The 20,724-nt window shown below is 34.5% G+C and overlaps 2 protein-coding genes across 3 annotated transcripts; both read left to right on the top strand.

Moving 5' to 3' along the window:
- The first annotated feature begins 110 nt into the window (after positions 1-110).
- LOC132061079 (26S proteasome non-ATPase regulatory subunit 1 homolog A-like) lies at positions 111-9,265 on the top strand. Its single transcript, XM_059453973.1, has 13 exons — positions 111-423; positions 2,423-2,486; positions 2,603-2,708; positions 3,178-3,289; positions 3,388-3,556; positions 4,287-4,780; positions 4,874-5,009; positions 5,107-5,355; positions 5,444-5,664; positions 7,026-7,284; positions 7,555-7,787; positions 7,878-8,394; positions 8,565-9,265. The coding sequence occupies exons 1-13, from the start codon at positions 272-274 to the stop codon at positions 8,883-8,885; spliced, it is 3,033 nt and encodes a 1,010-aa protein (XP_059309956.1). The 5' UTR covers positions 111-271; the 3' UTR covers positions 8,886-9,265.
- A 5,562-nt stretch (positions 9,266-14,827) lies between these two features.
- Positions 14,828-17,360, top strand: LOC132060915 (transcription factor FAMA). Of its 2 annotated transcripts, XM_059453899.1 has the most exons (5): positions 14,828-14,964; positions 15,059-15,188; positions 15,303-15,680; positions 16,117-16,536; positions 17,011-17,360. In XM_059453899.1, the coding sequence occupies exons 2-5, from the start codon at positions 15,165-15,167 to the stop codon at positions 17,098-17,100; spliced, it is 912 nt and encodes a 303-aa protein (XP_059309882.1). In that variant the 5' UTR covers positions 14,828-14,964; positions 15,059-15,164; the 3' UTR covers positions 17,101-17,360. The 2 variants fall into 2 exon arrangements, with proteins under 2 accessions (XP_059309882.1, XP_059309822.1); XM_059453839.1 differs by lacking the exons at positions 14,828-14,964; positions 15,059-15,188 and having other exon boundaries at positions 15,209-15,680.
- Positions 17,361-20,724: the final 3,364 nt, after the last annotated feature.

Genomic DNA, 20,724 nt, shown 5'->3' with positions numbered 1-20,724 from the left:
TTTCCTCCATACCGAACACACCCTGAATGTATGTTATTGAAAATTATCCCAAAATAAAAATAAAAATAAAAATAGGAGCCCAAAATAAGGTAGAAGTGAGCTTAATGGTAAGAACCTTTTTATTTCCTCATGAACAAGAAATCTCACCTTTCAAATCTCTCTTCATCTTCTTCTCCACCGCTTCATTAGGTTTCCGGTTACTCTCTCCATCGTAAAAACCCTAACTTTCACAGATCCAAACCCTAAATCGAAGTGTTAAACGGCGGCGGAAATGGCGACGGCGGCGACGATGGTGAGCTCGGCAGGTGGTTTGTTAGCGATGCTGAACGAGCCCCACCCGCAATTGAAGCTGCACGCGCTCTCAAATCTCAACACATTTGTTGATTACTTTTGGCCTGAGATCTCTACTTCTGTCCCTCTCATGTAATTCTTCTTTCCCCTTATTCTTAGTTTGACTGGGATGTGGTACTTGAATCTATTTTGATTTGGAAGAACAAATTGTTGATTTTGACTTATTCACTTCTGTCCCAATTGAAGTGTCTTAGTTTGACTGGGCACGGAATGTAAGAAGCAAAGAGAGGCTTTTGAATCTTGTGTTCTTAAATTAAAGATGTGTGTAGTCCTTTCATGTTTGTGGTATTAAACACCTGACATGTAGAGTGTTGAAATTGGAAAACTTAGTAAATGTAAAAAGTTGCATTTTTTTTTTTTTTGGTTGGGACAGACCAAACAGGAGAGTAAGATACTTAAATTGGGACGGAGGGAGTAATTTTTCTCTGTTAGTTGATGTGATTGAAATTATGTGGAATTGGTGCTTCTAAGCTGGATGAAGGGGAAATTCGTTATCTTTTGTCTGTATTAGTAGCTTTTTTTGTTAGTTGATGTGATTGATGTGGAATTGGAACTTCTAAGTTGTATAAAGAGGGAAAAAGTGAGAAGTTTGAATTATACTCCCTCCGTCTCAATTTATGTGAAGGTGTTTGATTGGACACGGAGTTTAAGAAAGAAAGGATGAATTTTGAATCTTCTGGTCTAAAATAAGTCAAAAGATATTTTTGTGGATATGATCATCTCAGTTTAAAGTTGAATTGTTACTAAATATAGAAAAATGTCGTTCTTTTATCGAAATATAAAAAAACCATCTCAAAAAAAAAGTGTCGTTCTTTTTGGGACTAACTAAAGAGTGTCACATAAATTGGGATTGGGACAGAGGGTGTAGTCTTTTTTTTTGTTAGTTTATGTGATTGAGAATATGTGGAATTGGAATTCCTAAGTTGTATAAAGTGGAAATTCGTTTTCTTTATTATACTCCCGCCGTCCCAATTTAAGTGTCTTAGTTTCAGTTGGCATGAAGTTTAAGAAACAAAGGGATACTTTTGAATCTTGTGGTGTTAAATTAAAGACTTTTTTGGAATTGGAATGTGTATAAAGAGGAAATTCGTTTTGTTTTGTTTTGTTTTTTTCTTTATGATCGAGTGTGGAATTTTGATACTCTCTCCCTCCCATTTGTGAAGGTGTTTGACTGGGCACGAGTTTAAGGAAGAAAAGATGATTTTTGAAACTTGTGGTCTAAAATAAGTGATAGATATTTGTGTGGATATATCATTAAGGATAAAATGATAAGTTTAAAGTTAAATTGTTATTAAATATAGAAAAGTGCATTCTTTTTGGGACTGACTAAAGAATGGCACATAAATTGGACAGAGGGAGTAGTTTTTTGTTAGTTGATATGATTGAGAATATGTGGAATTGGAACTTCTAAGCTGTATAAAGAGGAGATTCGTTTTTTGTTTTGCTTTTATGTTCCTATTTTAGTGAATTCTTTTGTTTTTTCTTTGTTGTTTTTGGTAGTGAATTGAGTTCTTGAAAGATTGTGGCTTTAGGGGAAAGATTGAAGAGGAAAGTAGATTAAATGACTGGTTAAAGTGGGACTATTGAGCAGAAATTTTGTTACTTTCTGCTTGACTGGTTATATTTGCGCTCGTACCACTAGATGAAAGCCCCGAAGGACCATAGAACTTTCTTTATTAAGTCACCAAATTGTTTGCCAAACATAGTTCTCTTGAATAGCAGATACCCAACCTTGTTGACCGGTTTGGTTGTACACTAATTTATATAGGTATCATCTAATCATTCTACCAATGCTATCGAGAACTCTGAGCTTTTAACTTCATGTTAGAATGTGCATCTGTAGAAACTTGGTATTCTTGTTTACTATCGAGTTTGCTTGTTTGTATCTAGTTTGCTCGGGCGTGTCAGTTGTGATATTGGGTGACTTAATGCAATGCATCTTATATATATATTCTTTAACAAGTTATGCAATTTCTGAAACCTGAGCTCAAGTCTTAATCTCCTATCAACTGAGTATTCATGGCATGTGCTATGGGATCTCACAGACCTTTCTAACTCCCTGTTTGTGCAGTGAAAGCTTGTACGAGGATGAAGAGTTTGACCAAAGACAACTAGCTGCATTACTTGCTTCAAAGGTTACATTTTTGTTTCCCAACCAACTCCTTCCCATCTCACGCAGGAGATAGTTTATTATGGAAGGAAGTAATTTTGTTATTGGCACTCCTCTCTAATTTTTTGTTTCTTTCCTCAGGTTTTCTATCATCTGGGTGAACATAATGTCTCATTATCCTATGCCCTTGGAGCTGGTCCTCTTTTTGACGTTTCTGAGGATTCTGACTATGTTCATACAGTTCTAGGTATAAATTTCATATGTGATCATATTGTTCTTATGAATTTGTCTCTTCCATATTTTCTCAAGATTCATATATTGCTTTTGATGAATCTGCATCTTTCAACACTTCTTCCTCAATATCCATATTTTTGCAACTGCTCTTGCAGATGGTTCTTGTTGCTTCCTACTTCTAGCCTGTAGATTCTGAGTTATTTCTGTATAGTTGGGTCCATAAAAGTGAAGTATTTTGTTATATCACTGAGAACTAGGGAGAAATCACGTGAAGCTTGAGAATTAATGCTTTATTGGGGAGTAAGAAGTAAAATAAGTTAACTGGTTCATGTGATAAGTGTTGGTTAAACTTTCAAATAGAGACTTGTGCGCACTTAGTTATTTTATGTACTACAAAATATCAAATTTTAGATGTCCTTTTTGTTGTCAGTTGTTGACTCAATTTTGTTGGATTTGCAATATGCTTCCTTTCCTTGCTTCAGCTAAAGCCCTGGATGAGTATGCAAGCCATAAGACTAAGGCAGCAGAGTCAAATGATGAAGCCACAATGGTGGATCCCAGGCTGGAGGCTATTGTGGAGAGAATGCTTGATAAGTAAGTACATTTTCATCTTCTGTTGTGGAAGAATAAGAATCTGAACCTGTAATTCTCACATTATAGTCTGGTTTATAATTGCCCTTCTTCTGTATTAGGTGTATAAAGGATGGGAAATATCAACAAGCCATTGGCATGGCCATTGAATGCCGAAGGCTGGATAAGGTTGCCGAAGCAATTGTGAGGAGTGATAATGTTGATGCAACTCTAGCATACTGCAGTAATGTCTCCCATAACTTCGTCAATCGTAGAGAATATCGGAGTGAGGTATACTCTTACTGTATTCACCCTGTGTAACATACTTGATCTTAAGTTTCCTCCTTTCCCTCTCCATCCGTGTACTCTGTATAATTTGTGTGATCTTCTTGCCAGGTTTAGTTATTGCGATGATTGCTTTGTATTGTTCCTCATAGAGATATTAGTCCCTGCGTGTTTACTATAACCTTTTTATTTTATTTTATAAAAAACCCTTAATGCTGTAGCATAAATTTTTTGCATTGAGGTAAGGCGTATACCGTGAGCTCCCCTAGAATCATATTCCACCAAAATTCCACTTTGAGTCTTACCTTCTTCCCGTCTCTCCTCACTGGCGTCATCTTAATATCGTCTACGATGGGGGAAAATAGAAATGGAAGAAGAAAAAAGGAATTGGTTTGAACATTATGCGGTCGAGTTCGGCATCCTACCGCAGCCTAGTCAATTTACTTTTTGTTTGGAATCTATTATTTGCAGTTATTTAGTGAATTTATGAACACTATACATGGTCTGAGCCAGAGTTACCGGGCGTAGATGAACCTGCATCTTATGTACTATATCTGCCTCTGAGGGCGCATCTTATGTACTATATCCGCCTCTGACATTATCCTCATTTGCTTCGCTTTTTCTCTCTCTCTATGGATGTAGGGATCATACTTTAATAAATTTGTTACTTCTGTAGATATTCTTTAAGCAGATTCAGAGAGAGTTTTCATTTCAATCCTCCTACTTTCTCTTTCAGGTGCTTCGTCTTCTTGTCGAAGTGTATGAGAAGTCACCATCTCCAAACTATTTGAGCATGTGCCAGTGGCTTATGTTTTTGGATAAACCAGAGGATGTAGCGAGCATATTGGAAAAGCTATTAAGATCAGAAAATAAAGATGATGCTCTATTGGCATTTCAAATAGCTTTTGACCTTGTAGAGAACGAGCACCAAGCTTTTCTTTTGAGGGTAAGAGACCGGCTTTCCAGCCCAAATCTACAATCTTCAGAGCCGGTACAGTCGTTACCTGTAGATTCTGATCGAGCACCGACTGAAGATGCAGAAGCTTCAGAGGATGTTCCGTTGTTGGAAGAAAGTAGACCTTTAGAGGAAAGTAGACCTTCAGGTGGAACGTTAACAACTACAGATCCAAAAGAAGTTATATATGCTGAAAGGTTGGGAAAATTAAAAGGGATTCTATCAGGGGAGACCTCAATACAGTTGACCTTGCAATTCTTATACAGCCATAACAAGTAAGACAAACGTATTTTATTTTTTGACACCTATTTGTTCAATTGATTAATGGGAACACTTGTATTCTTAGTTTTCTTGATCTTCGCGTACAGGTCAGATCTCCTTATTCTTAAAACAATAAAGCAGTCTGTTGAGATGAGAAATAGTGTTTGTCACAGTGCAACAATATATGCAAATGCGATCATGCATGCTGGAACTACTGTGGATACATTCCTCAGGGAGAACCTGGTGATTATATTTTACCTTTTACCAGTTTACCTTCTCATTTGAATTATATCTACAGCCTAATATTATTTCAAATGGAAATCCTTTTTTACAATATCAGGACTGGCTAAGCCGTGCAACAAATTGGGCTAAATTCAGTGCAACAGCTGGACTAGGTGTTATTCACAGTGGCCATTTACAGCAGGGGAGATCACTTATGGCCCCTTACTTGCCACAAGGTGGTGCTGGTGGAGGTGGTAGTCCATATTCAGAAGGTGGTGCCTTGTATGCTCTGGGTTTAATTCATGCAAATCACGGAGAGGGCATCAAGCAGTTTCTTCGGGATAGTCTACGTAATACAAATGTCGAGGTACTTGTATTAGTGAACTGTACCTTTCTCGTTGTCACCTTGTTCTTTCCAGCTTTTGGTTTCACATTTGCAATTATTGTTGTTCCAGGTTATTCAGCATGGTGCCTGCTTAGGACTTGGGTTGGCAGCTTTAGGAACTGCTGACGAAGACATTTATGATGACATTAAAAACGTGCTATATACTGACAGTGCTGTTGCTGGAGAGGCTGCTGGTATTGGTATGGGTTTACTGATGGTTGGAACTGCAAGTGAGAAGGCAAGTGAGATGCTTGCTTATGCTCATGAGACGCAACACGAGAAGATAATCAGGTAATTGACAGCTTAATTAATTGCTGAGCTTCAACTACCTTTACTAGCTCTGATCCTATTGTTACTCTTATATATGTGTGCTTGATAAGTTTTCTTTAAGGTTTTGCTTTTGTATTTTTAAAGAACAGTATTGTGATTTTTTTAAACCTAGCCAAGAAAGAAAAAGAAACAAAACATTGATGGACTACATAAGTTTTTAAATTGAACTAACATAAGGAAATTCACTATTCGAATGGTGTGAAAACTGGTTGCATTGTCGGTAAATGAATAATTGTAATAATATGGAGAGATAATAGGTATTTTGGGGTGATTTTACTTGATAAAACTACAGAGGAAGTTGTACTATTTGAATAAATCTCATTAATTGATATATGGAAACAAAATTGGTTGTTATATACATTTGATAGACTGAACATTGAAATAAAGATTAACAGCTAATTACAGAAATCTTCCTCCAGGCTGGCTCAGTTACACTAACCTCCCTACTTCCTTTGCAACAAGTCCAGTTAATAACAAATATAAGAAAATAATGGCCAGAGATTTTCTCCTTGTTTTAGAACCCACTGTTTCATATCCTTGTGTCTGATCTTTCAACTTAAGCCAATGTAGCATCCGTTTTCTTGTGACTGTTGCATTTATGTAAAAAAGTAAAAAACAATGAATGTCAGAATTGAAAGAAAAGTCAATAGCAAAGCAAATGCAATGCAATGAAGAACATTGCGAACTTGACGTAAAAGATATGCTGGCGTTGTCTAAATTTCTGTTTCAAAAGAATGATAGGACTGTCCATTGTAAACGGTGTTTGAGTTTCTGGTTTGTAAGGAGACAGGATGGGTTGATTTCTTTGTTCATTGTGAATTCTAAAAAATTTCGCTGATGTTGCATCATATATAGTAAAATCACAAATTTAGATCTATCACTTCTTTCAGTCACCAAGTATACATCCTCTTTTGTTCTTTATGACTTTTGAATATTGTGTCTAATTGTCTATCAATTCCAAGAACGTGAAAAACCATAAATTTCAAATTTCAAGGTGAAAAATCTTATGTGTAATTCTTGTTTATGGGAATTTCTGTTCCTTTTACCCCTATATTTTGCGCTGTTTTCCTTTCACGAAGGTCGTTAGCAAAAAGTTAATACTTCAAACCAGAGAGGACATGAATATGTAATTAGCCTTAAGAATAATTAAGAGATCAATAATGTGGCATAAATTAAGGATGGCAATATCTCTATTTCACTATATATGTGGTGATACCTGAACACAATTTTTATGTAAAAAGATTAACAGTACAAGAGTCCATAGAGCACTGGCGTTGAACATTGCTGGCGTTGAACATTCATTCTGATGCTACTACATGCAGGGGTTTGGCACTAGGTATTGCCCTCACAGTCTATGGAAGGGAAGAAGAAGCAGATACATTGATCGAGCAGATGACTAGGGATCAAGACCCTATATTGCGTTATGGTGGCATGTATGCTTTGGCATTGGCTTACAGAGGAACTGCGAATAATAAGGCTATCCGACAGTTGCTGCATTTTGCTGTATCAGATGTTAGTGATGATGTCCGCCGGACTGCCGTTTTGGCACTTGGATTTGTTATGTATTCTGAGCCAGAGCAGGTTGGTACTTTTCTGTTCATATCAGAGGCTGTGATGCTTGTTAATAATGTGCTTATCAATCTCTTGTTATCTGAGGTCTTGTTTGTCAGCAGAATTACTGCTTTTTAGCGGTCTGTGGATCCACATTTGAGGCTTCTACTTTTTCTATTTTCCTGTTCCCCCTACCCCCTCCTCCCCACCAAAAAAAAGGGTGTTTGGTGGGTGGGGGAGTAAGAAAAAGTCCTCTTTGTTCTGATATGCTAATATTGTTTATTTTGAATGGATTTGCAGATGCCTCGTATTGTCTCATTGTTATCGGAGTCTTACAATCCACATGTGCGATATGGCGCGGCAATGGCAGTTGGCATTTCTTGTGCAGGTACCGGTCTGAGTGAGGCCATCTCATTGTTGGAGCCTTTGACATCAGATGTAGTTGATTTTGTTCGCCAAGGTGCTCTCATAGCGATGGCCATGGTGATGGTCCAGATAAGCGAAGCCAGTGATTCCCGTGTTGGTGCCTTCAGGTATTTCATTTGAAAATGCATATCGCATCTCCCCTTATTTTTCCATCTTTTCTCTGAGCTTGCTATCATTCTATGCTTTCGTCTGTTCAGGCGACAGCTGGAGAAAATTGTCCTAGATAAGCATGAAGATACCATGAGTAAAATGGGTGCAATTTTGGCCTCTGGAATTCTTGATGCTGGTGGAAGAAACGTGACCATAAAATTACTTTCAAAGACGAAGCATGATAAAATTACAGCAGTCGTTGGACTAGCTGTTTTTAGTCAGTTTTGGTATTGGTATCCGCTTATATATTTTGTTAGCTTAGCATTCTCGCCAACAGCCTTAATTGGTCTGAACTCTGACCTAAAAGTGCCAAAGTTCGATTTTGTATCACACGCCAAGCCCTCACTGTTTGAGTATCCTAAGCCAATCACTGTAACCACGACAACTTCTTCCGTCAAACTTCCCACAGCTGTTCTATCAACATCAGCTAGGGCCAAGGCAAGGGCTAGCAAAAAAGAGGCTGAGAAAGCCAATGCCGAGAAGGCAGCTGGAGCAGAGTCATCTTCTGGTGCAACAAATTCTGGGAAGGGCAAGTCTACTGATAAGGATGGGGAGTCCATGCAGGTCCGTATACGTTTCTGTCATGTTGTTTTGTTCAATGGACTGATGGTCTGTTCTCTATGACATTGTCGACATCTGTGAATGGATGATCTGGCATAATATTCTGCTTTGGGTATGTAGTGCATAAATTAGCATTAAATTTGTTTACCTAGTGCAATCTCCTTTATTGGCAGGTGGATACTCCTGCAGAGAGGAGAAACGAACCGGAGCCATCATTTGAGATCTTGACCAACCCTGCTAGAGTGGTTCCAGCTCAGGAGAAATACATTAAGTTCTTGGAAGACAGCAGATACGTGCCAGTTAAATCATCACCTTCCGGTTTTGTGCTTCTGAGAGATCTACGTCCTGATGAACCTGAAGTGTTGTCCCTCACCGATGCACCCTCATCAACTGCATCCAGCACTGGTGGATCAACTGGACAACAGACACCGGCATCAGCAATGGCTGTTGATGAGGAGCCACAGCCACCACCAGCATTTGAGTACACGTCGTGATTTATTGTAATTTAAAAGCTTCACCAATACTTTGGTTTTCATTCCATATTGGAAGGTGATGTTGAATGGGCAGAGGTGGAAACTTATGGATTAATAGCACTTTCCATGGTCAATTGTGTCGTGGGATACATCGCAAAGAGCCCTGTGGGCTGTTATTCGGCCTCTTGATTACCAGACTTGTTCTTGTGCTTGTCATCATATTTTGTTTGCAACAGGACTTAGGAAGACGATGACTGGAAATTTCCGTTGCTCGTGATATTTGCCTAAATCTGCCACAGATCTTCTGTCCTAGACTTTCTGAAATTTACTTATGATTTAATTAAGATTTTATGTTGATTGGATCTTCAAAAGAACGAAAAAAAGGTCCCACTGTTCCCTAATTGCTCTGTTCCCTAATTGTTCTTGCAGTTAATTAGTTAAAATGTGTCTGTTTGGAAATGTGTCTGTTTTGACATTTTGGTACTGATGTGCCTGCTCCTGTACGAGCCACATCTGGTTAAAAATGCACTTTCGAGGTATCAAAAGTCACGTGGTGAGGCTGCTTAATTCGAGCAAACTTATAATTAGGTGAACTTTTAGAAATTTGAATGAGTCAATTTTCGCCCGACTAATTATTTTGATCACGTTAGCGTCAATGCATATGCAATGAAAGATGTACCAAATTTAGGAGCAAGCTTCTTGGTTATTGAATTTCTACTTAGAGCTTCTTGTATATTATTGAATTTCAACTAAAAATTTCCTTCGAGCTCATACTGGTTGTGGTCGCTGTCTTTAGCTAGCGTACTGCAAGGTTGTAGTGGAGTAGTAATACTTCATTCCTGATAAAAAGTTTCGGTTCGAACCTTGTCAATGGAGTTACCTTTGATAGGGGGTGTTTTATCCCGCAATGGGACTTCCGAATGTGATTATCGATTGATCGGGCCTCAAGAGTTACCGAATACCGAGTGGAAAATTATACAAAAGTTGGTCTTAGGAACGACTACTATTTGTTTATGGTTCTTGGATCAACATGATCGACTCCACAAAGTTCTCGAATAATGAAATGACAAGTTCTAACATTTTGGTAAAAGCTCCTTGGTATTTCATCATTCAATGGAAAGCTCTGCCAGAGCGTGTAAAGTTAAAAATCGAACGGTATCACATGAAATATAACTATCCAAATAAAGAGATATTAGTTAGAAATATAGATGTCTAGACTGCAAAGGTGCTCACGTGCATGATATATGATTGAACCAATCTCAAACATTCAATCCATAAGAAAGGTTCAATTCAAAGTTTTGAAAACAATTCATTCACTTTAATTCATAAAATCATATGACAGGGTTTAAGTATTTATTAAAGCCTCGTGCAAAGAGGTGATAAAGTTAGTTCTGCTTGTGATTCACATTAATCATACGTTAGGGAGGTGAGTGAATTCATGAGGTGTAAATTAACCCACAGGCTCCTCTCCTACTGACGGTATAATAAAATATTAATAGTATCGGTGTAATTTTTCTACTATTATAGAAGAGTGGGTTTGGTCGTCAACCCACTCTTCTATAATAGTTCATAGTTAAAAAAAATAAAATTAAAAAAAATAAAAATAAAATTAAGGTGAGGTCCAAGTGAAGAAGTAGGAGACAATTGCAAAATAAAATAAAAAAATAGGACATTTAAATAATGATAATAAGTTTAGAAAATGGTAAAGATACGCTTAGAGAAAATTTAAAGAAGAGAAATTCAGGGAAAAAGAAATAACGATTTAAATTGAACACAAAAATCGCTAAAGAAGTCATAAAACCAAAAAATTTAAAACTTATACCTTTGGGTAAGGATAAAAATGCACTAATTTTAGACACATACGTCTTACACAAATAATGAGGAATAACATCAAGAAGACGAAATATAAACGGTCAAGAAACGTATACACATATACTTAAAAATATAAGACTACAACAGATGCTAACACATGAAAGCGATTTTCAGTGTCGTTGAGTAGAAAGAGATGATGGCATGAAACTCGGTAGGAGAAGGTGTATTTCAAATCTTTCAATTGAAGAACCAAACCAGGAAAGTCATATATGGGAGAAGCGGACTAAGTAAAATAATTTATTGATATTTTCAATTAATTGAATTATAATACTTTCTATAATAAAAATTCCATAATTATATTACTAAAAGGTACTCTCTGTCCTAATTTATGTGACATAGTTTGACTAGGCACGAAGTTTAAAAAAGAAAGGAAAAATCTTTGAAACTTGTGGTCTAAAACAAGTCATAGATATTTGTGTGGATTTAAATCATTTCATTAAAGGTAAAAGGGAAAGTTTCAAGTTAAATGATTTCTAAACATAAAAATATATCATTCTTTTTTAGACAAACTAAAAAAAAAAAAAGTGTGATGCTATTTTTTGTGTTGGGCCCGTACTAGCACAGGCTTTCATCATCTAGTAATTTGTTATAAAGACTGCTTATTTTATTTTTAGATTACTAACTCCAGTTATTATAAGTAATTACGTGCAATTACTTTTCAAGTAACATCCAAGAGTAAAATAGTTATATTATCAATGTATATAAGTTAAACTCTTTCAGATATATGCGTCTTTTTTTTTGTGTAGTGGTGCACGTATTAAGTGTATAAGCCTTGCATAAATGCTCGATCAAACCGTGAGCTTTTATTCGAACAATACATTTGTATTAAGAAATTCATTAAATATGTGTAAAGATTAAATTTAGAACTCATTATTTAACACTTAATATCATCGTTCTAAAATTTAAAATCCATAAATTTGAAATCCCGATTAGCGTCTCTCTCTCTCTCTCTCTCTCTCTCTCTCTCTATATATATATATATATATATATATATATATATATATATATATATATATATATATATATATATATATTTCTATTATATATAAATGTGGTAAAGGGACGAACACAGCTTCCCATGGTTGTACCATGGGCTTTAAAAATTATACACGCAATGAATGCTTGTACCATAGGTTATATAAATTGTACAGTTTAACCAACTATTTTTATATCCCACGTAAGCTTATGTCATAGTACTTAATATTTATTCCCTTCTCATGTATAGACGTATATACTTCAAATTTAATTCTCCGATACATTTATTTCCTCCGTGCACTTTTACTTGTTCACTTTTGATTTTTCGTGTTCTACCTGAATATTTATTCTCTTCTCATGTATAGACATATGCAGTTCAATTTTAATTCTCCTACACAAATTTATTTCCTCCGTGCACTTGAATTTGTCATAAATTCCACGTGGATATATGCCATAGTATTGAATATTTATTCTCTTCTCATGTATACATATGTGCACTTCAGATTTAATTATCCGGCACATATTTATTTCCTCCGTGCACTTTTACTTGTTCACTTTTGACTTTTCACGTTTTTGCTGAATATTTATTTTCTTCCCATCTATACATGCATGCACTGCAATTTTAATTATCCGACACATATTTATTTTCTCCATTCACTTTTTTGGTTTTTGACTTTTCATGTTATTTAAGAATTAATAAATAAAGTACTCCTTCCGTCTCATATTTCTTGGCCACATTACTTGACTTTTCACGTTCTTTAAGAATTAATAAATGAAGTACTCTCTTCGTCCCATATTACTTGGCGACATTACTATACTTGACTTTTAACGTTCTTTAAGAATTAATAAAAATAAAGTACTCCCTTCGTCCATATTACTTGGCCACATTACTAAAAATATATGTCTATTTTTCTATTCTATATTTTTCTTCTTTTCTATTTCTAATATATCTAAGTGTGAAGAGAAGACTAACACAGCAATAGAAATTTGTACCACAAGTTATATAAATCGTACATTTTAACCAACTACTTTTTTATACCACGTGGTCATATGTCATAGTACTGAATATTTATCTCTTCTCATGTATACACGTATGCACTTCAAATTTAATTCTCCGACACATTTATTTCCTCCGTTCACTTATACTTGTTGGTTTTTGACTTTTCAAGTTCTTTAAGAATTAATAAATAAAGTACTTCCTCCATTCCATATTACTTGGCCACATTACTAAACTATTTTTTTACTGAATATTTATTCTCTGCTCATGTATACAAGTATGCATTTCAATTTTAATTGTCCGATATATATATTTATTTCGTCCGTGCACTTTTACTTATTCATAAATGAAGTACTCAATATTACTAAAAACATATGTCCAAATTACTTGTTCATTTACAGAACCAAAATAAAATTAATTAAATGTTTTACATCTTATCCTCTCCGTCCCATATTGCTTGGCCACATTACTAAAAATATATGTCCAAATTACTTGTTCATTTACAAAACCAACATAAAATTATAAGATAAAATTAATAAATCTTTCCCATCTTATCCTTAGTAATAAATGTTCTTGAAAATAAATGTATTTATTGGAGAGAGATAAGGGTAAGATAGTAAAAGATTTTTACTTCTGATTTCTTAGCGAGCGTGCAAAAGGGAAAGTGACAAGTAATATGGGACAGAGAAAGTATATATTTTACCATAATATTCATATTTATTGGTGTAAGTCTCAATAGCATTCGAAAATAATTTGAAAATGAGTAATTAAAGGGTAAAATTAATGATAAGAACACACAAAAGTAAATCAATGGCCAGCCCCTTCTGCATGATTCTCCTCACTCTTCTTGCGTTGCCTAGCTTGATGGTCGCCATGATAAATAAAGGAATACAAGAAAAAGGATGACATGTATACAAATATATATGCCTATAATATATGCGTAGTCGTTATCTTTATACACAATCATCATAATTGAAGTTTCATACTAATTAATAATTACTATATTAGTTTCTTTCTCTTGATATGTTAACGTGACCAAGTAAAAATAAACAGAGGGAGTGACTTTTATCTCCGTTTTTCTTCTTTGTCAATACTTTAAACGTGAAGAGATGACGAACAGTAGCAATGCAAATTTGTACAAAAAGTTATTTTAATTCTCCTACACATAACTTATTCACTTTTAATTTTTTACGTCACTTTTGATTTTTTACGTTCTTTGAGAATTAATAAATAAAGTATACTATATTTTATCATAATATCCATATTTATTGGTGTATAGTCTCAATAGTCTCAGAAAATGATTAAAAAATGAATAATTAATGTGAAGGGTAAAATAAAAAGAAGATTTTTTTTTCTTGATATGTTAACGTCGACAAGTAAAAGTGAAGGGAGGGAGTGACTTTTATCCCCATTTTCCTTCATTGTCAATACTTTACTTATTTACTCTCCTTTGCGGTCTCTGGTTATTGTTTTCTTTATATTTTCATTTCAGAATTAAAATTTGATGATTAATGATATAACATATATCTTTCTAATTTTGATTTCTTTGTAACAATTTGTTTTATCTATAATTGTTAACATAAAAAATTACAATATATTTTTTAATTAATTTCATAAAAATATTTTATTAGTTTTGCTTTTAAAAAATCCAATATATACAACAATGGTTCTTATGTTTGGATCTGAACAATTACTTAATTGAAATGGATATCAACCTCGATATACATATAAAATATTAAATAATTTATAAGAAAAAATTTAGAATCAAAATATTAATTTTCACTCATATTCTTACTAATTTTCTTTTACATCGATGAACAACTTTCATTATCATGATAATGAAAAAAATTCGACTCTTTCCATCTCAAAGACTTAATTCCATCAACTTCATTTTTTAATTATAACTAAAGTGATGGTACATAAAATATATTTTGTATATGTTGCTATATATAATAATAATTATAATATTTTTAAAAGTTATTTTTAAAATACAAACCTTAAAGATTGACTAATTAAAATGAATAGATATGTTCGGGATGCACGGGCATGTATTGCTACCGAAGCAAAAAGCAACCAAAAAGTCAAAGACAGCCTTTCTAGCAGGATACCCTGGTCCATCATTTTCAGATAATCTCATCAAGCCCTTCAACACCATATGTACTCTTTAATGGATCATCTTGTTTAACTTTTGTCTCTTTCCATTCAAGAAAATCCCGTTTAATTTAATACTTATGAGTTATATCCTCTTCTCCAAAGGTAAATCCACAAATTCCCGTCTTCTTATCCACAACTATTTCATTTTTTTTTTCTTCCTAATATTGTCATGATAGTTTGTTTCTGAATTTGTCAGGTTTCTAGAGGTGGACCCAAAGGATTGATAATTCACCAAAGGACTGAGTTTGCATGAATTTGTGTACCAATAGGATTTTAGGGTAAAATACCAAAAAAAACATACAATGGAGAAAAAAGAAAACAACCAGGTATCCCCCACACATCTATTATATATTGGTACATCTTTAATATTCTTTTTATCATTTTCCTTGATACTTGTTTTCACCATGTTGTTTCCCTTTGAACATGAAATATTGTTGCAGCCCTCTTTGCTTACAAATTTTCCAAGTCTAAATGACTACTACTTTCTTGATGATCCATATTGTCATAACTATCAACATTCACATGAGATGGTTAATGAAGAATCCTTGATGGTGCCACAAAAGGAAGAGAAGTTGAAAGAGATTAGTGATAAAGTAGAAATTAATGCCACATCACAAGTAAGTTTTCTTGGTGAAAATATTGAAAATAGCCAAGCAAATGACAGCAAGAAGAAGAGGAAAAGAACAAGAATGAAGAGTAGTGAGGAAGTTGAGAACCAAAGAATGACACATATTGAAGTGGAGAGGAATAGAAGGAAGCAAATGAATGAACATCTTCATGTATTGAGGTCTCTCATGCCAAGCTCCTATGTACAAAGGGTATTAAATTCTCAAACTTAAATGTCATTCTCTCTATTTATTTTATATCACACTCTTCTCAATGATAGTCTTTTATTTGTATAACTCTTTATTAACTTTAAACATTTTATTTTACCTTTAATGACACACTCTTATCGCACACACTCTTATCGCCGTAGAAATGCCATATCACATGTTTAAGATTGCGTACTACATAAGCATATGCTATGTTGCTTAGATTCTCCAAAATGTCATCGGTTGTGTGTCAGATCCTCCTAAAGTATTTTGGAGGATCCGAGACGGGTGCAACGATATTTTTTGGAGGATCCGGACATATCAAAAGTCCTTTTCTTGTTTCTTAAAATCTGTATCAGTCACACACCGCCATATAAAATGAAATAGAAAGGAGTGAGTTATATGTTTGACATTTTATTATATTCTTTTGGAAATTTCCCAGGGAGATCAAGCCTCAATTATTGGTGGAGCAATAGAATTTGTCCGAGAATTGGAGCAACTCTTGCAATGCCTTGAATCACAAAAGAGAAGGAAGCTCTATGGCGATGATTCATCAACATCAATCATGGAAATTCAAAATCCTCCACAGCCACCATTAGTTTTTGCTCCTAATTTGCCTCTTGCAAATGAAAATGAAAATGAAATTGGAATTCAAGAAGAAACAGCTGAGAGCAAGTCATGTTTGGCTGATGTTGAAGTGAAGCTTATAGGTTTTGATAATGCCATGATCAAGATTTTGTCAAAAAGAAGGCCAGGCCAACTCATTAACACCATTTCTGCTTTAGAAGATTTGCAGCTTAACATTATTCATACAAATGTTACCACCATTGAACAAACTGTTCTATATTCATTCAATGTTAAGGTGCGTATTCATTGAACAGTGTGACTATCTCATTTAACACTTGAGTTGTTAATTAACGAACATACTGTTATTTACTTAAAAGTTTAAGCAGTGGCGATGTAAGGAATTTTGATAAGGTTATTCAAGATTTTATATGTACAATATGTATAAAAAGTAATTTTGTACCTATATACGCAGCATAATTTTCTAATATACGATATAATGAAGAGTTTTCAATTGACCGCTAGATCTATTTGGCTCCGCCACTGAATTAAAGTTATATGCACGTACTAACTGCGTATAGACAAATTGACATACAACAATAGGTAACTCTTCAACTCTTCATTGCTAGTTGATATTGTAACCTAAAAAATAAAGTAATAATCTGCTCTTGTCGATTAGATTACGTCAATAGTGTAAAAGTTTTATTAACTACTTATTAATGTAATTCTTCACGAAATTATTTCATCATGTTTTGATTTTTCATTTGTGCAGATTTCTGGTGAAACGAGGTTTACAGCTGATAATATAGCAAATTTGATCCAGCAAATATTCAGTTTTTTTCATGCAAATAGTGCCATATGAAGTAAAGGTAGTGGGAGGCTACCAAAATATTAGCTTGTAAACTTATATCATATAGCAATTCTTGTTTAATTTTGGAGTTGAGCTCTTATTAGGGTCTTCATAAACATATTATTGAGCATTCAAATAAAATTTTAAATTCAAATATATGTGACTCAAAGTTCATTGAAAGCACAAAATCATGGATGTGTATCTATGAACTTGGCAAGATCCTATACATTTATGGTCTCTTTGTGCTTTATGATGAGCTCAGAATTCTTTCTTGTGAATTGTCATATATCTGTTGTTGGTCTTTAGCTAGTAACTAAATGATTTGATGCATGGCAGGCAATTGTCACCATGTGTTTCTCTCTATTCCTTATGGTGTAAGCTACAACAAAATTTTGATTGCATCAAGATTGTGGTGTAGGATCAACGAAATAGGTAAATAAGAAAATGATCATTGTGTAAGCAGAAACAAAAAATATTAAGTGATTTTTGTCCATTTGGCCAACTTGGATTGATAGAATTGCTCGATGTCTCTGTTGGTGAGAGATAGTAGGTCCAAAAGAGCAATCAACGTACACACAATTCAGATGTCACGATCATCCCCCCAAGAGAGAAAATTTACAGTTTTGCCTCGTTTCATGTTTCTTTTTTTAATTTTAAATTTAACTATCTTGTATCCGAAATTCACTAAACTGACTAGTATAGAATCGCTCCCTACAAAAATTTTCTTCATTCTCAAGGCTCTAACCCGAAACATATAGTTAAGGGTGGATGGATCAAATCCACTACTGCATCCCATGACGTCCCCTTGGATGGTCGTTTTCATGTTCATAATACCTAAGATACACTATCAACACGGATTGTAGTGGAGAATCAGAGGTCTCATAATTGAGCCTTGGGTGTGAAATTATATTTGTTAGGGAACGCTTTACCCCATTGTAGATTCCGGCACGAATTCAAATTTAGTCGCAACTCAATATGATACCGAATAGCGGAAGAAAAGTAAACGAAAAACACTGAGATACACTAATTGAAAATTTTTGAAATAAAAGGATCCTCTCTCATGCCAAAAATACAACTGCAAAGGTCGCTATCAACATAACATTTCTGGAGAGAAATGCTAAAGCGGCACATGTAATGGAAAAAATAAGAGTGGTTATAATGACAATATCTATCTATAGCTAAGCTGCTAAAGGTGTCAAGAGATAATAAATGGATATAAAGTGAGGGGATTTTTTTCTTTTTGCAATTATGTGACTTAGAGAAGGTCAACGTTCATGCACTGCCAAATTGTACCTTGTTTTTGCAGGGAATTGACTTTGTCAGGATTAAATCTTGGAAGTATTAGACTCCTTTAATTTGTAGGGTCACCTGTCCTAGGAGTTTGGTTTGGTCTCCTAATTTATCAGGCATCATTTATTTATTTTATTTTTGGGGTTCCCAGACAGTTTTCTTACATATATAATTTTGTCATGTTTGCAGTTTGATAATTCATGCGCGCATGCTAAAGAATGGCATGTGGGGTTTCGATTTTGACTTGTATAGTCTATAGACATATGCATCAGTAAGATCTAGAACTGTAAAATCATTTGCTTTTATGGTTATATAAGAAACACAAAATATTTATAAATATGTTAGCTAATAGATCTCTTTTCTTGTATAACTTAAATGTCTCATATTTCTCAAAAAAGTGATTCAATTGATGGGGTTTGGTATAATATTAATGATCTCGATGAGAGGCGTCGATGAGCACATTGATTGGACTATCCATGTGGATGAGAGCCTTCACAGCCCAGACACAACATAATTATCAGGGGCGCAATCTATCACTGAGCTAATAGACCCTCGTGCGAGCCTCCCACTAGGGATCCGCATGCCAAAAGCGAGAGAAAGTCCATCCCTCTGTTTCCTTTTTCGCCCCCATGTCGCCGCATGGGGGAAACATATGGGTACATAAAAAAGGTGGTCTTAACAACTTGTTCCGACCTGGGGCCATAAGCTCATGAGCTTGGTCTTATCACACTGACGAGTAAAGAAAGAAGTCTTCAATCTCCAAGTTAAACTCAGACGCAACTCCCTTCTTTAAAAAGTGACAAGTACATAATTTTGAGTGTGATAAGCCAAAAAGAAATTGAAAAATATAATGACAGCATGATGTGTGATCTCTTGTTGAGTTAAAAATATTCAAAGATATTTCTTAGTATGGTCTGATATCGTCCACTTTTAATCAAGCTCACACGATTTTTCTCAAAAGATCTCATATACACCATTAAAAGTATTCACACACCTAACACGATTGAGTATAGATTGACAATGAGACTAACAACAATCTTTGCACCAGTTTTGTTCTTGAAAGTACATATATTAGTTCTTGTCTCACGAGATTAGCTTAATCAAGATCATTTTGGTGATTATAATAGCTAGCTTATCCCTCGCTACTCAGAAGCCTTAGTAAATTCATTATCGATTTCTATCGTAGTGGAAGTTGCTACCACTCAAAACACAGAAGAGTTTAATAAGATCCTTTTCTTCTATTTAATTTGTAAGTGGACACAAAAAATCACTCTCACTTTCTCCCGGGACCCTTACTATCTAGAAGCGTTGGTAAATTCATTACTAATTTCCACCTTAGTGAAGTTGCTAGCAATCAAAATTACAGAAAGTTATTGTAAGCTCATTTTTTTACTATTTAATTTGTAAGTGAACATAGAGGATCATTCTTTCACTTTCTCCCCTCCCAAAGAGAGAGAAATAGTTAGCAAGTGAAAATACAATAAGCTTGAATATATAGGTGGTCCTTTACGCTGAATTAAGTAGCTCTTGGTTACTGAAATTAAAACATATGGTAGCAATAATACTTTCACAAAAAATCAGACCAGAACATTATGGTGTGTTCTTGCTGATTGTTGTTTCTATATATATGATACCCTCCTCTTTTGACAGATATATATGTTCATAAAAGGTCAACTGGACAAAAATGTACCCAGTCCTAATAACAGATGACTTTGGCTTTTACTATGTTCCTATTACTCAAACATTTGACTTGTATAATTTTCTTTTTATTTGTGGTCCGACTAATTTGGATTCCTGTCGGTGTAAGACAAATGTTAGAACGAGAAACACTTCTTACTACGAATTTTTTTATATACAGGGCTTGAACATGAGACCTCTGATTAAGAATGAAGAGATGTTATCTATCCCACCCTCCAACATTGTAGATTATGTTATCATTTTCTTCTACATTCATTTTTCATTTTCTTTTGGCAGGGAAGATGTTCCATTCTTGGTGCTTTACTTTCTTTTTTCTTTTTAATATTTCCTACTAAATGGGAAATAGGGAAAGGGGATATGAAATTGAAACCTATTAGGCTTTGATTTATTATGCTAAAAGCTCTCGTTAGCACTACAGTACTTTACGTCTTTGTTATCCTAAGTGGTTGGGAACCGACAAGAACGTTTTCACTCTTGTTTTCCATCGTTTGTGATTATTTAAGCTGGATACACTTACAATGTTAATCAATGTAGTCTTAGCATGTTAACTACTATTTTCATGGGTTTATCAATTAATATTTATCCCATAATTTTACATGTAATACCTTATAAGTGATCTAACTCTATTTATACTATCTAGCATAAAAC

The sequence above is a fragment of the Lycium ferocissimum genome, chromosome 1 (genome assembly GCF_029784015.1).
Source record: "Lycium ferocissimum isolate CSIRO_LF1 chromosome 1, AGI_CSIRO_Lferr_CH_V1, whole genome shotgun sequence".
Classification (NCBI taxonomy): Eukaryota; Viridiplantae; Streptophyta; class Magnoliopsida; order Solanales; family Solanaceae; genus Lycium; species Lycium ferocissimum.
Note: the sequence above shows the minus strand (reverse complement) of the source record. Positions and strands in the feature narration are given on the sequence as shown.

What these genes read in the sequence shown, in the direction of transcription:
- LOC132061079 (XM_059453973.1), top strand. Translation starts at nt 272, where the DNA reads ATGGCGACGGCGGCGACGATGGTGAGCTCGGCAGGTGGTTTGTTAGCG. An exon ending in CTATGTTCATACAGTTCTAG is followed by an intron (nt 2,709 to 3,177) that starts GTATAAATTTCA and finishes TCCTTGCTTCAG; the next exon opens with CTAAAGCCCTGGATGAGTAT. An exon ending in GTGGAGAGAATGCTTGATAA is followed by an intron (nt 3,290 to 3,387) that starts GTAAGTACATTT and finishes CTTCTGTATTAG; the next exon opens with GTGTATAAAGGATGGGAAAT.
- LOC132060915 (XM_059453839.1), top strand. Translation starts at nt 15,267, where the DNA reads ATGTTGTTTCCCTTTGAACATGAAATATTGTTGCAGCCCTCTTTGCTT. An exon ending in CAAGCTCCTATGTACAAAGG is followed by an intron (nt 15,681 to 16,116) that starts GTATTAAATTCT and finishes GAAATTTCCCAG; the next exon opens with GGAGATCAAGCCTCAATTAT. An exon ending in TATATTCATTCAATGTTAAG is followed by an intron (nt 16,537 to 17,010) that starts GTGCGTATTCAT and finishes TCATTTGTGCAG; the next exon opens with ATTTCTGGTGAAACGAGGTT.